Here is a 16,249-nt window from a genome sequence, read left to right as displayed (position 1 = left end):
GAAAGTTGTTGGATGTTCTTACACTGGCTTTGAACAAAAGCACAAGCTGAACGGAATATTCTTCACACTTTGTGATTGTATTAAAGCTCATTGTTGGTTTTAGTTGGTTTTAACTTTGACTCCTGTGTCCACAAAAGGGGCGGGAGGGTCGGGTTTCATGGAACACAACTGAAGAGAGAGGTCATTTTACATTTCCTTACACACAAAAAATATAGATCTATGGTCCCATGAGAATTTGGGTTGAATGCATACGCACAGTGATTAGCGGAGGCCTGTCTGCTCAAGAGAGATTGGAATATTCCTTACTTTACAACACATTTCCTCCATCTGCTGAGTGTCACTTGCACATCTACATCCTTACAAAACAAAGAAGCAGTGTAGGAAACATGTGAAAATACCCATTCAATAATGTTGGACATTGATAAGGCAAATGAAACATTCAGACCAAGAGTGAAGATACACAGAGAGCAGCCAGTCCCCCCCCCTCTCCAAAAAAAACCTATCAAAAGGTAAAGAGTGCCAGTGTCACCTCCTAGGTCTATCTCCTAGGTCTGTCTCCTAGGTCTATCTCCTAGGTCTGTCTCCTAGGTCTATCTCCTAGGTCTGTCTCCTAGGTCTATCTCTTAGGTCTGTCTCCTAGGTCTATCTCCTAGGTCTGTCTCCTAGGTCTATCTTCTAGGTCTGTCTCCTAGGTCTGTCTCCTAGGTCTATCTCCTAGGTCTGTCTCCTAGGTCTATCTCCTAGGTCTATCTCCTAGGTCTGTCTCCTAGGTCTATCTCCTAGGTCTTGCACATTGAAATCAATGTTTTTATCCAGTGTACGACAAAACACTGTGACAACTTGGACTGCATTATCCCCACAGTTAAGAAATTCAGGAAAATAATACCATGGGTCCTAATTGTGTAACTAGATTCACGAGAAAAGTTACAAACAAAATCAACGTGCAGATTTCTTGTAAATGTTTTAATTACTGTGAATTTCAAATAGCCACCGCATGCTTGAAAGGCACCCTCAGTTTGGTAATGCTTGTAGAGGAGTATTGCTTTAAAATATCCAACATTCAAAAATATATTTCTCTTTCTCTTTGACAGCTGCTCAAGAACATACAATATAAACAAATGATTCAATACTTGTGATTGCAATGTACAATATAGTAATTAATCACATGATATATTAAGTTAAGTTATTAATTAACCATATAATACATCAGTGCTTATAGGTGACACTTTTTATACATGTTAAAAGCTTGTAATAATTCAATACTTTAAATTTGACAAAAAAAGCACTGAGAAGGTATAAATAGTCAGTTCGTATTTCAATCAGCCATTCAATTATTCATTGTAAGCAAAGAAATAGGTCAATATAAGCAATCAAAACAATTGCAATGTAATTCAATTAAAGTGATGTAATACTGATCAAATATAAAACACAAACGTATCTTGTTTTTTTGAGAACCTGTGATGTAAATGTTACTCATCTCATTCCATCTTTACAAACACGTGGTAACAGGCATTCCACACCAGTCAGATTATTATGCGTTAAGGGATTTAAAAAAACACTGGTTCTCTGCCATTTCCTTTTTATATTAACTTGAAAGGTGTCTCTACCTCTCATAAAATGCATACGATTCATAGAGCTGACTCTTTTGCAAATGTTTCAAATAACTCCATCTTGTGGAATTCCGTTATCTAACCATTCTCTTCTAGCCTACTCATACATACAGTATTCTGTAGTCCTACACATTTTTGCAGACAATTCTCTGCCGGTTTAAGTTTACCATTCTAGGTGATTACATTGGTCAGTCTGGTGCTTCAATTTGAATAGAAGAAATCACGAATGACTGCAAAAAAAGGTCAGAAGGACGGTATGAATGTTAGTGTCTGTCTTGCTTTCCAGCCTTCTCATCTTGAAGCTCACTATTCATACCGAACAGGAGATTAAAATGTCTGGCTACTTGAGACTGATGTCAGACCCAAGCAACAGAATTCTGCTGCCACAGAAATGAAAGGAATGGTGTTTGGATGCTAAAAAGGCTACTTTAATCGTTTTGATTTTGAAGTGTTGCAATTTCATAGTGGGCATACTGCTTAGGATGAAGGACTCTCTAAATAGGGTCACAGCTCCCTCTTGTGTCCAGTTCGGAGTTTTTTTTACTGAGAAAAGGCGATCTAAGGGAAATACTTATAACATTGGGATGGTGCTGGTGCTATCAAACAATCTGTTACATTAGTGGAATTGTTTTGGATTTTCTTCACCCATTTCATACACTTTGAGTGCATGTATGATTATGTGTGTGTGCGTGTTTATTCCTCTACACTGTAGGCCACAGTGACAATAAACCCACGTGACTGGGGATTGGACAACGCAAGTAAATAGATAGACACTTACGATGAGTCTACATTTAACTAAATATTCCATCTTCCTTGTTACAGAGTTCATGGAGGTAATATATTTGAGTGCCCTGGAACTCTGTTGGGTCAATGCTACCTGACTGTCAGTGTGCATGGACTTTAAATCAGGGACATACATTATACATAATAGAGCCCTATTATATCCAGAAATTCAATCTGCACCACCAGTTTGGGGTGGCAGGTAGCCTAGTGGTTAGAGTAACCGAAAGTCTGCTGGATTGAATCCCCTAGCTGACAAGGTAAAAAGCTGCCGTTCTGACGCTGAACAAGGCAGTTAAACCACTGTTGCCCAGTAGGCTGTCATTGTAAATAAGAATTTGTTCTTAACTGACTTGCCTAGTTAAATAAAGGTTCAATAAAAACTAAAAAATAAAAAACGTCTGACTGGTCTCTATGTGTGTTCTACTACAGTCACTACTGCTGTAATCTAGTTCACCTGACCCTTCCCCCTAATGTTCAGATGGTCTGGTGGACCAAAGCTTCCAACATCAGCTTCCAAAGCTTCCAACAACAGCTTCCAAGCTTCCAAGAATTATCAGGAAAAAGTCCCGACCAATAGCCATTGGCTTTATTTCTAATCAATCACCTCTCTCCGAACACCTCAGCTCTCCACACGTTTTTTTTATTCGGAGCCATGACTATTTTTTAATACCACATAGGCCAGATTTGAGTAGTTGGCGTTTCAGGCTTATATGCAATACGTACAATTACCCTGGAGACTAGGTTACAAATTATGCTGCTGTTGTAGCATGCAGTTACAGTAGAATGCGGTGCTATGTCTGTGGTGGAAGCACAAAATATCCATGGGTATGGGCGGTTTAAGGGCAAAGAGAAAATAAGGAGAACCTGAGGAAATTTGGCAATACTGACCTACAGTCATATATTGTCAGGTGGCCAAGTTGATCATTTTCTAAAGACTCTGACTAACCTGTTATTAGTAGAAATGTTTTTCTCTATACTTTCTATGTGGACTAGACTAGTGTTCTGTGACATGTGATGCATTAGTGTGTTGACTTGACAAAACAAATGGTAGACAGACAAGGTACATAGCCTCCGTTACCAAACATGCAATGAGAGTCAGCTTGAGGAGGAGGTCAGAACTACCCTAGCTTCATAGCACTTTGTTTAAGACTGGTAGGTTCCCTCCCCATAGACCTTGCTTTCCCCCGAGCCAGCCCTATGGTCCTGTATAACAGAATGTGCCCTGTCCCATTGTTGTTCCCTTCATAATTGTCACGTGTAGTTGTGTCTGCTGTTGAAGCTGCGGAACGCAGAGGGGGTGGTCAGCTTCCTCATGGAGAGGCTGTCTGTCTTGGCGTCAGGCCGCGCCCCAGACTTGCTCCTCAGGAAGGGGTTCCTGGGTTCCCCCAGAATCCCACGGTCTGCACCCCTCTCCATGCTCTCACTGACCGACATGCTTTTTCTGTGGGGAGGAGGGGCCAAGGATGGGTGGGAGGAGTCGTCTGAGGAGCAGCTGTTGGCTCGTTCCAGCCTGGAGAATGGCGAGCAGAAGGGGGTTCCACTCGCCCCTCCTAAGCCACTCACCGTGCGACGGGGCTCGGGGGCAGGGGCCATTTCCTCTAGGTCTTCAGGTTCTGACTCTGTGTGGCTGAGCTCGGCCTCGCGCTCTGGGTGGGAGGAGCTCATGTCAGGGGGCTTGTCAAAGGGGAATGAGGTAGAGCCTCCGGGGGAGTGGCAACAGTCGTCGGTGGAGTAAGGGGCAGAGACACACCTGGTGTCTATGCAGTCGGTGATGCTGGTGTACTCAGCCGCTTTGACCTGAACTCCTGCACCTAGGCCTCCATAGCACCCTCGCGGTGTGAACATGAGGCTGTGAGACTTGACCAGCTGAGGCTCTTCCAGGTAGCCCCCGCCGCCAGTGGACAGGTAGCGGCTGCTTTTGGAGCGCTCCAACAGGCCCGCTGATGGTGGAGGAGAGGGGTCCAGTTCCCAGAGCGGCACAGTGTTATCTGGGAGCAGGTTGGCGGAGCATAGTGACAGGTCTGCAGCCACGCTGTCCTCGAACACGGCCCCACCCTCAGAGTGTCTGTCGCCCAACCCGCTGCCTCCACCATAGTCCCTCCCGCTCGACAGCACCGCCTCCATAATCTCAGAGTGGAGCGAGGAGTCAGGCCGGAGGGGAGGGGCCATCCTCAGTGGGTCGAAGAAGACCTTGGCTGGCCCCTCCTCCTCGGATGCCGACACAAAGATGTCGACGCAGGAAGAGGGGCGGTGCTGCTGGGAGACGGACAGCGTGGCCAGTGGGAGGGGCTTAGACTCCTTGGGGGCAGAGCACATGGCCACCGACTGTGAACTATTGGCTCGTTGCAGGCTGAAGGAGTGCTCCTTGAGGAAACGGTGAGCCCGGTCTGCCCCGGCTCGATCGCGACCTCCCCCCATGTAGAAAGAGTGGCTGCGTGTGCGCATGGCCAGACTGGTGGGGGAGGGCGGCGACATGGAGCCCTCTGCACCTTCATTGAGTCGGTAGGAGTTCCCCTCTTGGCTGTTGAAGCTGCTCTGGCGCAAAAAGTATGCTGCATCTGGGCACTCACCCTGACGCAGCACGTAGGCTGAGTCTGTGCAGTCGGAGGAGGTGCGAGAGCGGGCCTTGTTGACCTCTCCCCGCTCCACTCCCGTGACTCGCTCCAGAGCCACAGCAATCCGACCAATCAGCTCCTCCATCTGGGCCAGACGGATGTCCACGGTCTGTAGAGATGCCTTCATGAAATGTTCTCTCTCATTCACCTCCTCCAGACGCATAGCCATATTCTCCACTCTGTAACAGACAGAGGAGAGAGAGAGAAAGAGAGAAGAGAGAAAGCGGAGAGAGAAGGGAGATGGAGAGAGAGGAGGGGGAGAGAGAGAGGAGGGGGAGAGAGAGAGAGAGAGAGAGAGAGAGAGAGAGAGAGAGAGAGGAGCGGGTGGGAGGGAGAGAGAGAGAGAGAGAGAGAGAGAGAGAGAGAGAGAGAGAGAGAGAGAGAGAGAGAGGGAAGGGGGAGGGGGAAAAAGAAGGGGGAGTGAGAGAGAGGGGGGTGAGAGAGAGGAGGGGGTGAAAGTGATTATATTGTCCATGACTGGAAATAATGGCAGCAAAGTAAGAGTCTATCATGTGATGTACTTAAAGAATACGTTATTTTTTTTAGAACCAAATAAAAATGTTTGAACCAAATGATGGCATGTTATAGAAGGGTCCAGACACTGTATTTTGTGAATTCACAAGTTTTTGAGAAACTTACCCCAACCACTTACCCCAACCACTTCCTCATTCTCGTTGTGTAGTATGGGGGACGGAATAAAAACATGAACAAAGGCTCAAAATACAGCCAAATACATAATTTTAGAAACGGCAAAGCTCTCAGTACACTGATGCAAGTCTTTAGATTTTGTACTCATGAAATTGTGTTGTTCCGAACTTTATCCGCAACATTATATTCCATTTTATTTGCGTCTCGAACAATACCTTGTCGTCCATTCTACAGGTAACTGCGAAAATAAAGGAAATGCAGAGCGTCCACACAGGAAGTTCCAGACACTTGTAGAATCTGTGCCAAGGTGCATTGACGCTTTTCTGGCGGCTCGTAGTGGCCCAACACCCTATTAAGACACTATGTTGGTGTTTCCCTAATTTTGGCAGTTATCTGTAGCAGCAGGCTACACGGAGAATGGAACAGATGGATAGGGGAAATTACTCAAGTTGCACAAAACTGAATATTAAATTGTGGATAAAGTTCGTAATGACACAATTTTATGTATACAACATTAAAAACCTGCATCACTATACTGAGAGTTTCTAAAAGGACATATTTGGGTGTTTTTGGAGCCTTTGTTCATGTTTTGTTCTACACTGAGGATGAGGAAGTGATTTGCTGACCAAAAGGAAGAGCCTACATCATGTGTTGTACTTAAGCATGACAGGATTGTGTCCAACCTCTCTGACGTCACTCGGATCCTCTCGTCATTCGAAGAGTTGAAGCGGTCATCTTTCTCACGGAAGTACTCCTCAATGCACTGCTCCTCAAAGTCATGAACTTTCTTCAGCTCGTCTTCAGTGATGAAGAGCTCTGTGATGGAAGGATGATGAAAAGCAACATGGAAGGATAAGCAGAAACAAGGAAGGATGGATCAATCTATCGCTAGAGGACTCCTGATATCTCAAGGAGCGATAAGTATAGTTTTTGTCTTAATCTGTTATTGTCTAGTATTGTCTTTTTGCTAGCTATTAAACTAACAATTCTAGGGAGAGATAACGTTTTAATAATGTTACTCTTAATGTTCCCCTAAAGTCTGAGTTTCCCATTTTCCATTAGTTAGGGGAACATTCTATCTATTGTGAGGATTGAAAATATGCTTGGCCTATCATGAGGGTGTCTGTGTATGTTAAAAGCAACATTTTTCAACATATGATGTGACTAGCGGACAGGCTGTGGCTGGCCTTGAGGTATAGGCAGCTATCATGAGTTGTGGGAGACACGTACAGCACTTAGGCAGTTAAACAGACTGTCTTTTGTTAAAACTCAAACTTAGCAGTAACAAGAACCAGATGTGCGATAACGGTATTTAGGGGATGAGCGCATAGATATTCTACCCAGCAACAACTACATCTGCCAATGGGAGCGCCCGGGGGCTGGGACCAGTTGGGGCGCCAACAATCAACATAGATTGAGTAAGTTTAAATCACACTTGATCTCTACTCTGATCTCTACTCTTCCGGCTCGGAAGCAGGAACTACTGCTGTCAGAGTATCGTCAGAAGATATCTTTAGGGTCTTGGCCAGTTCTCGGTTCTTCCCTGCGTGGCGTTACAGCAGACCCGTATATACGAAAATTCCATTTACCTCTTATTGCTTAGCTAATAAAAAGTACATAGTATACAATCGGTGACTCAGTGTCATACTTATCCTGATAGCAGATTTGATCAGCGCAACCCGTTACACTATGTTAGCTAAAAACGTTTTTTAGCATGTTTTGGCATTAGAATTAGGATAACTTTCCATCAAACTTTCCATCAAACACATACAGAACATGGTTATCATGTTTTCAGAATGTAAGATATTAATGTCCTAGAGACGTTTCATGGTAACGTTGCAAGAGCGTTCATGTGTCCAGTTTTCTGAGGGTTAGGAGACTATTCCATTAAGGTCCCACCAAACCATACACAGATCATGGTTTCCATGTTCTCGGAACATAAGATATTAATGTTCCAGACACGTCTCATGGGAATGTTGCAGGAACATTTCTGTGTATCAGCTGTCAGGATGTCGCCTGATGTTTCTGCTGAGTTGTTCTGCAGTGTTATTCGAGGAAGACTCCACTTCACTCTCTCACCTGAGTATCTTACCTAGTTATTTTCAGAAGATCTCATTTAGCTCTTTTGTAAATGTCTCAACTTGGTGTGTGTTTTCTATGCCTGTTCGCTCTTCTCCCTTTTAGTCTTTACAGACGCACCCCACTCCTTGGCTGCAACTATTCTAATTTAGTGTACCCTGCGTGCACAACCCATGTGGAATACCTGTTTGCCGGCAGCATTTGGAACTGCCCACCTGTGAACAAGAACGCCCTTCAGTCCCTGAATCTCAGACTATTTTTGTAAATATCTTCTTGAAGCTGCTGTGAAGTGGAATAATATTTTCAGCAGCTGCTGGGTAGGTACCTTGACTTGTTTACAAGTAACTTTACTGCTAGCCAATGTTGAATTATTGCATGTTTTCTTAGCTAACTTAGCTAGCTAGCTGGCTAATGTTTGCTAGCTAGCTCAAGTTGACAAAAGCCATTTCGTTCTGCTCTAAATTCCTTGTAAATATCTTGCTGTGGGACCTAAAAAAATTAGCCCAGATAATAATTGGGATGATGCCATAGAAAATAAACTGAGCTCAGACTTGTGACCGCTAGGTTTTCACCTTTACTACAGAGAAAATGGCTTGTGTCTAGCAGTTGAAAAGATATGACCCATATTACCTGCGCACCAAATTTTATTTTGGATTGACAGGCCACATTTCACACAAAAAAACACATTGTGGTCTGTTAAACTACTCGCCAGCCTCTGTCACTACAGACGATGCGAATGACCCGTGCACAGGTGTTGATTTGAGATATCTGCCGACCTAAGGTGCTTCCACTGAGCAGCTCTATCAGTGTTGCCGGCAGTAGCTAGTTACATAGCCAATTATTTTCCCTCCCAAGATTATATTTCAAGTAGGATAGCAGCCTACACAAGAATTACCTAATATTGGTAGCCATCTAGATTTCACCGTGACACAGTCTACTTAATAGAGAGAGCATGAACGGCAACAATACCAGAGACATAGTGTCCTACCTAGCTGTCACAACCCTGTGACACAGGCTGTGTGATTCTGTCCACTAGGCTGTCAGCTCAATAATCTCTGTCTCACTGCGGAATTAGAGGTTTGTCCATGTTGTTCCAATCGTCAAATTTCGAGGTATTTTTAACACCCTGGGTTGCTCCTGCTACTCTGTATTGTTCCATTTCTCTAAATGTCAAATTAAAAAGCTGCTGCTCTGTATCGTACCATTTCTCAGACAGTCAAATTTCGATGTTCCTGTTCTGTATCATTTCATTTCTCCAAATGTCAAATTTGTTCAGGCACTCATTCTGAATGGTTAAAGGGATATTTCGGGTTTTCAGCATGTTAGACCTAATTTTCCACATAGGTTTAGTGTTGAAGCATCATCCAGACAGTTGTTTTGGTCAGAGTTCCATTCCTGAGATTTCTTTGACTGGCTTAATTGCTTGAATGAGCCATATAGTTGTAGTGGCCAGTGCTTCAAAACATCCGCACAAGAAACTTTACAGCCATCTCACGTATTTGTGGGCTATACTCGCATGTCAATATCAAAACACTTGGTTATTTCCACTATTACGAGCATTAATGTGTATTACTCAAACTGTGTTTACTTCCTGTTTGGCCTTGTCTTGGAACTAATTTCTACGTCACTACTACATCCGTGTAGACCAGCAACCAGCAACAGCTTCCAGAAAGAGAGTCATAGGGAACTGGTTGTGTAAATGTGAAAATGTTTCGAAAAATGCAAAGCAAATTTTGCCTGAAATTGAGTGTCAGTGCTGTTCCGATGGGACTTGATAATGTCAACACTTGAAGAACTAAATTTGTCTGGAAAAGACACTGATGATGTCAGTCACAGCACAACAGTCTGTGAACGATCATGCAGATTTCCCAGCCCTTATCAACCCAGGAGTAACGTTTTTCCATGTCCCTAGATCAACTGAAAAAAAGCCAGAGAAATCTCAGGAATGTAAACTTCGACCAAAATAACTGCGTAGGATGATGCTTTAACAATAAAAGTAAGTGGAAAATTAGGTCTAGCGTGCAACAAATCCTTTAAGCTAGTAGGGGTTAAGGTTAAAAAAAAAAAAAAACTGTTTCCACCTCTGGGATCGAACACCAAACTTTCAGATTCAGAGTCACGGGATTATGCCCATCCGTGCTCCTTATCCACAACATTTTAGGAAAACCCAAGCCTATTTTATGGTAATAGGGCTCACTGTTGCAACTAGCTGTTGATTTTTCTGACATCCTCGGAATATACATCAAATTTCGAAGTGTATCATCTCCCTGCTCAGCTGCTGGACATAGACATCCATATAATCTCTCAACAGCATTGTGCCATAATGTTACAGTATAATCTAAGCCTGTTCACGTTACCAGTAGTGTGCAAACATTTGGTGACATAGAAAGAAAGGAAAATAATCTGTGGTATTGTGTAGGCTATAGCAATGTTTTATTAGTTAGCTAGGGTTTGAATTGGGTGTATTTAGCTATCATAATTGTATTTGTCCAATGCCTCAATTGATTTCATAAACGATGTAGGATATATGGCTGTACAGATTCCTGGTTTGAATCAACTCAAGATGATGAACCGTGAAGATGGGACAAAGTACATGACAAAGTGACCCAGAGGAAGCCAGCTGTTATCAACCCCTGCAATGACCCATTCTTCCAAGAGCTCACTGTGCTCAAGAAAGCGAAGGTAACCTGCCTAAATGATTACCGCCCCAAAGCACTCACATCGGTAACCATGAAGTGCTTTGAAAGGCTGGTCATGACTCACATCAACACCATCATGCCAGAAACCCTAGACCCACTCCAATTCGCATACCGCCCCAACAGATCCACAGATGACGCAATCTCAATCGAACTCCACACTGCCCTTTCCCACCTGGACAAAAGGAACACCCATGTGAGAATGCTGTTCATTGACTACAGCTCAGCGTTCAACACCATAGTGCCCACAAAGCTCAACACTTAGCTAAGGACCCTGGGACTAAACACCTCCCTCTAGAACTGGATCCTGGACTTCACATCTGTCACGGTGATCCTCAACACTAGGGCCCCTCAGGGGTGCATGCTTAGTCCACTCCTGTACTCCCTATTCACCCACGACTGGGTGGCCAAGCACAACTTCAACACCATCATTAAGTTTGCTGATGACACAACCATGGTAGGCCTGATCACCGACCACAATGACACAGCCTATAGGGAGGAGGTCAGAGACCTGGCAATGTGGTGCTAGGACAACAACCTCTCTTTCAATGTGAGCAAGGAGCTGATCATGGACTACAGGAAAAGGAGGGCCAAACAGGCCCCCATTAACATTGACGGGACTGAAGGGGAGCGGGTCGAGAGTTTCAAGTTCCTTGGTGTCCACATCACCAACAAACTATCATGGTCCAAACACACCAAGACAGTTGTGAAGAGGGCACAACAACACCTTTTCCTCCTCAGGGGAGAGCATCTTGACCAGTTGCATCACCGCATTGTATGGCAACTGCTCATCATCTGGCCTTAAGGTGCTACAGAGGGTAGTGCCTACGGTCCAGTACATCACTGGGGCTAAGCTTCCTGACATTCAAGACCTACACTGTATATACAAGGCGCAATCAGAGGAAGGCGCAAAAACTGTCAAAGATTCCAGTCACCCAAGACTGTTCTCTCTGCTACCGCACGGCAAGCGGAACCGGAGCGCCAAGTCTAGGACCAAAAGGCTCCTTAACAACTTTTACCCCCAAGCCATAAGACTGCTGAACAACTAATCAAATGGCCACACAGACTATTTACATTGACCCCCCCCCCCCCCCCCCCCCCTTGTTTTTACACTGCTGCTACCCACTGTTTATCATCTATGCATAGTCACCCTTTACAAATTAGCTAGACTAACCTGTACCCCCCCGTATATAGCCTTGTTACTGTTATGCACATTTCTTGGATTACCTTTTGATTGATTAGATTTTTTTTACGTTAGTTTATTTGGTAAATATTTTATTAACTATATTTATTGAACTGCATTGTTGGTTAAGGGATTGTAAGTAAGCATTTCATGGTAAGGTAATACCTGTTGTATTCGGCGCATGTGACAAATACAATTGGATTTGATTTTAGATAATTGTATATGTGGGATACAGAAATGAGGTAGTCATTCATATTAAACACTATCATTGCACAGAGAGAGTCTATGCAACAGGTGTGGCTGAAATATCCAAATCCACTAATCTGAAGGGGTATCCACATACTTTTGTATATAAAGTGTATCTCTGAAACTTAGATAATACCTTTGATGATGCAGTGGTAGCAAAACACGGTTATAACATCTACAGAAAATACAGAAATGCCAATGAGGGCGGTGTTGGGGTCTATATTCAGAGCCACATTCCTGTTAACCCTTTGATGCATCATTCTACAGGGGTCCCTGTCATGCTGGTGAATGAGGACCCAAAAGCGACTTGGCGAAAACAGAGTATTTAATCCAGAATAAACTTTACAAAACAAAAAGCATAATACTACACGTAAAGACGAGAACAGACTGGAGACTTGATCGAGAACTGCAGGTTGCCTCGGGAAGGCACTTGAACCTAGCAGACTCAGACACCTGCTCACCACGCAGCATCTGAGGGAAACACGACACGACAGGGCAAAACATAGACACAGCACAGTGAATTATAAATGAGGATCCGACAGGGCAGGTACGGGAAACAAGGAGAGAAATAGGGACTCTAATCAGGGAAAAGGATCGGGAACAGGTGTGGGAAGACTAAATGATGATTAGGGAATAGGAACAGCTGGGAGCAGGAACGGAACGATAGAGAGAAGAGAGAGCGAGAGAGTGAGAGAGGGAGGGGGAGAGAGAGGGATAGAAAGAGGGAAAGAACCTAATAAGACCAGCAGAGGGAAACGAATAGAATGGGAAGCACAGGGACAAGACATGATAATAAATGACAAAACATGACAGTACCCCCACTCACCGAGCGCCTCCTGGCGCACTCGAGGAGGAATCCTGGCGGCAACGGAGGAAATCATCAATGAGTGAACGGTCCAGCACGTCCCGAGACGGAACCCAACTCCTCTCCTCAGGACCGTAACCCTCCCAATCCACTAAGTATTGGTGACCCCGTCCCCGAGAACGCATGTCCATGATCTTATGTACCTTGTAAATAGGTGCGCTCTCGACAAGGACGGGAGGGGGGGAGGGAAGACGAACGGGGGTGCGAAAGAAAAGGCTTAACACAGGAGACATGGAAGACAGGATGGACGCGACGAAGATGTCGCGGAAGAAGCAGTCGCACAGCGACAGGATTGACGACCTGGGAGACACGGAACGGACCAATGAACCGCGGAGTCAACTTACGAGAAGCTGTCGTAAGAGGAAGGTTGCGAGTGGAAAGCCACACTCTCTGGCCGCAACAATACCTAGGACTCTTAATCCTGCGTTTATTGGCGGCTCTCACAGTCTGTGCCCTGTAGCGGCAAAGTGCAGACCTCACCCTCCTCCAGGTGCGCTCACAACGTTGGACAAACGCTTGAGCGGAGGGAACGCTGGACTCGGCAAGCTGGGAAGAGAATAGAGGAGGCTGGTAACCCAGACTACTCTGAAACGGAGATAACCCGGTAGCAGACGAAGGAAGCGAGTTGTGAGCGTATTCTGCCCAGGGGAGCTGTTCTGCCCAAGACGCAGGGTTTCTGAAAGAAAGGCTGCGTAGTATGCGACCAATCGTCTGATTGGCCCTCTCTGCTTGACCGTTAGACTGGGGATGAAACCCGGAAGAGAGACTGACGGACGCACCAATCAAACGACAGAACTCCCTCCAAAACTGTGACGTGAATTGCGGGCCTCTGTCTGAAACGGCGTCTAACGGGAGGCCATGAATTCTGAACACATTCTCGATAATGATTTGTGCCGTCTCCTTAGCGGAAGGAAGTTTAGCGAGGGGAATGAAATGTGCCGCCTTAGAGAACCTATCGACAACCGTAAGAATCACAGTCTTCCCCGCAGACAAAGGCAGACCGGTAATGAAGTCTAGGGCGATGTGAGACCATGGTCGAGAAGGAATGGGGAGCGGTCTGAGACGACCGGCAGGAGGAGAGTTACCCGACTTAGTCTGCGCGCAGTCCGAACAAGCAGCCACGAAACGGCGCGTGTCACGCTCCTGAGTCGGCCACCAAAATCGCTGGCGAATAGACGCAAGAGTGCCTCGAACACCGGGATGACCAGCTAACTTGGCAGAGTGAGCCCACTGAAGAACAGCCAGACGAGTGGAAACAGGAACGAAAAGGAGGTTACTAGGACAAGCGCGCGGCGACGCAGTGTGCGTGAGTGCTTGCTTAACCTGTCTTTCAATTCCCCAGACTGTCAACCCGACAACACGCCCATAAGGAAGAATCCCCTCGGGATCAGTAGAAGCCACAGAAGAACTAAACAGACGGGATAAGGCATCAGGCTTGGTGTTCTTGCTACCCGGACGGTAAGAAATCACAAACTCGAAACGAGCGAAAAACAACGCCCAACGAGCTTGACGGGCATTAAGTCGTTTGGCAGAACGGATGTACTCAAGGTTCTTATGGTCTGTCCAAACGACAAAAGGAACGGTCGCCCCCTCCAACCACTGTCGCCATTCGCCTAGGGCTAAGCGGATGGCGAGCAGTTCACGGTTACCCACATCATAGTTGCGCTCAGATGGCGACAGGCGATGAGAAAAATAAGCGCAAGGATGAACCTTATCGTCAGACTGGAAGCGCTGGGATAGAATGGCTCCCACGCCTACCTCTGAAGCGTCAACCTCGACAATGAATTGTCTAGTGACGTCAGGAGTAACGAGGATAGGAGCGGACGTAAAACGTTCTTTTAGAAGATCAAAAGCTCCCTGGGCGGAACCGGACCACTTAAAACACGTCTTGACAGAAGTAAGAGCTGTGAGAGGGGCAGCAACTTGACCGAAATTACGAATGAAACGCCGATAGAAATTAGCGAAACCTAAAAAGCGCTGCAACTCGACACGTGACCTTGGAACGGGCCAATCACTGACAGCTTGGACCTTAGCGGAATCCATCTGAATGCCTTCAGCGGAAATAACGGAACCGAGAAAAGTAACGGAGGAGACATGAAAAGAGCACTTCTCAGCCTTTACGTAGAGACAATTCTCTAAAAGGCGCTGTAGAACACGTCGAACGTGCTGAACATGAATCTCGAGTGACGGTGAAAAAATCAGGATATCGTCAAGATAGACAAAAACAAAGATGTTCAGCATGTCTCTCAGAACATCATTAACTAATGCCTGAAAAACAGCTGGCGCATTGGCGAGACCAAACGGCAGAACCCGGTACTCAAAATGCCCTAACGGAGTGTTAAACGCCGTTTTCCACTCGTCCCCCTCTCTGATGCGCACGAGATGGTAAGCGTTACGAAGGTCCAACTTAGTAAAGCACCTGGCTCCCTGCAGAATCTCGAAGGCTGATGACATAAGGGAAGCGGATAACGATTCTTAACCGTTATGTCATTCAGCCCTCGATAATCCACGCAGGGGCGCAGAGTACCGTCCTTCTTCTTAACAAAAAGAACCCCGCCCCGGCCGGAGAGGAAGAAGGCACTATGGTACCGGCGTCAAGAGACACAGATAAATAATCCTCGAGAGCCTTACGTTCGGGAGCCGACAGAGAGTATAGTCTACCCCGAGGAGGAGTGGTCCCCGGAAGGAGATCAATACTACAATCATACGACCGGTGAGGAGGAAGGGAGTTGGCTCGGGACCGACTGAAGACCGTGCGCAGATCATGATATTCCTCCGGCACTCCTGTCAAATCGCCAGGTTCCTCCTGAGAAGTGGGGACAGAAGAAATGGGAGGGATGGCAGACATTAAGCACTTCACATGACAAGATACGTTCCAGGATAGGATAGAATTACAAGACCAATTAATAGAAGGATTATGACATACTAGCCAGGGATGACCCAAAACAACAGGTGTGAAAGGTGAACGAAAAATCAAAAAGAAATAGTCTCACTGTGGTTACCAGATACTGTGAGAGTTAAAGGTAGTGTCTCAAATCTGATACTGGGAAGATGACTACCATCTAAGGCAAACATGGGCGTAGGCTTGTCTAACTGTCTGAAAGGAATGTTATGTTTCCGAACCCATGCTTCGTCCATGAAACAACCCTCAGCCCCAGAGTCAATCAAGGCACTGCATGTAGCACCCGAACCGGTCCAGCGTAGATGGACCGACATAGTAGTACAAGATCTAGATGAAGAGACCTGAGTAGTAGCGCTCACCAGTAGCCCTCCGCTTACTGATGGGCTCTGGCCTCTTACTGGACATGAATTAACAAAATGTCCATCAAATCCGCAATAGAGGCACAGGCGGTTGGTGATCCTCCGTTCCCTCTCCTTAGTCGAGATGCGAATCCCTCCCAGCTGCATGGGCTCAGTCTCAGAGCCAGAGGAGGGAGATGGTTGCGATGCGGAGCAGGGAAACACCGTTGATGCGAGCTCTCTTCCACGAGCCTGGTGACGAAGATCTACCCGTCGTTCTATGC

At 45.8% G+C, this 16,249-nt stretch overlaps 1 protein-coding gene across 3 annotated transcripts in view; it reads right to left on the bottom strand.

The window, feature by feature from the left end:
- Window positions 1–712: 712 nt before the first annotated feature.
- LOC124036092 (transient receptor potential cation channel subfamily M member 3-like) overlaps window positions 713–16,249 on the bottom strand; it is a 228,269-nt gene continuing 212,732 nt past the window's right edge. For all 3 annotated transcript variants that reach the window (XM_046350237.1, XM_046350235.1, XM_046350236.1), the window contains 2 exons: window positions 6,340–6,472; window positions 713–5,187 (listed from right to left, as the gene is read on the bottom strand). In XM_046350237.1, the coding sequence (XP_046206193.1) occupies window positions 3,645–5,187; window positions 6,340–6,472 (1,676 nt within the window). In that variant the 3' untranslated portion in view covers window positions 713–3,644. The remainder of the gene's footprint in view (window positions 5,188–6,339; window positions 6,473–16,249) is intronic.

Source organism: Oncorhynchus gorbuscha, linkage group LG05 (genome assembly GCF_021184085.1).
Source record: "Oncorhynchus gorbuscha isolate QuinsamMale2020 ecotype Even-year linkage group LG05, OgorEven_v1.0, whole genome shotgun sequence".
NCBI classification, from domain to species: Eukaryota; Metazoa; Chordata; class Actinopteri; order Salmoniformes; family Salmonidae; genus Oncorhynchus; species Oncorhynchus gorbuscha.
Note: the sequence above shows the minus strand (reverse complement) of the source record. Positions and strands in the feature narration are given on the sequence as shown.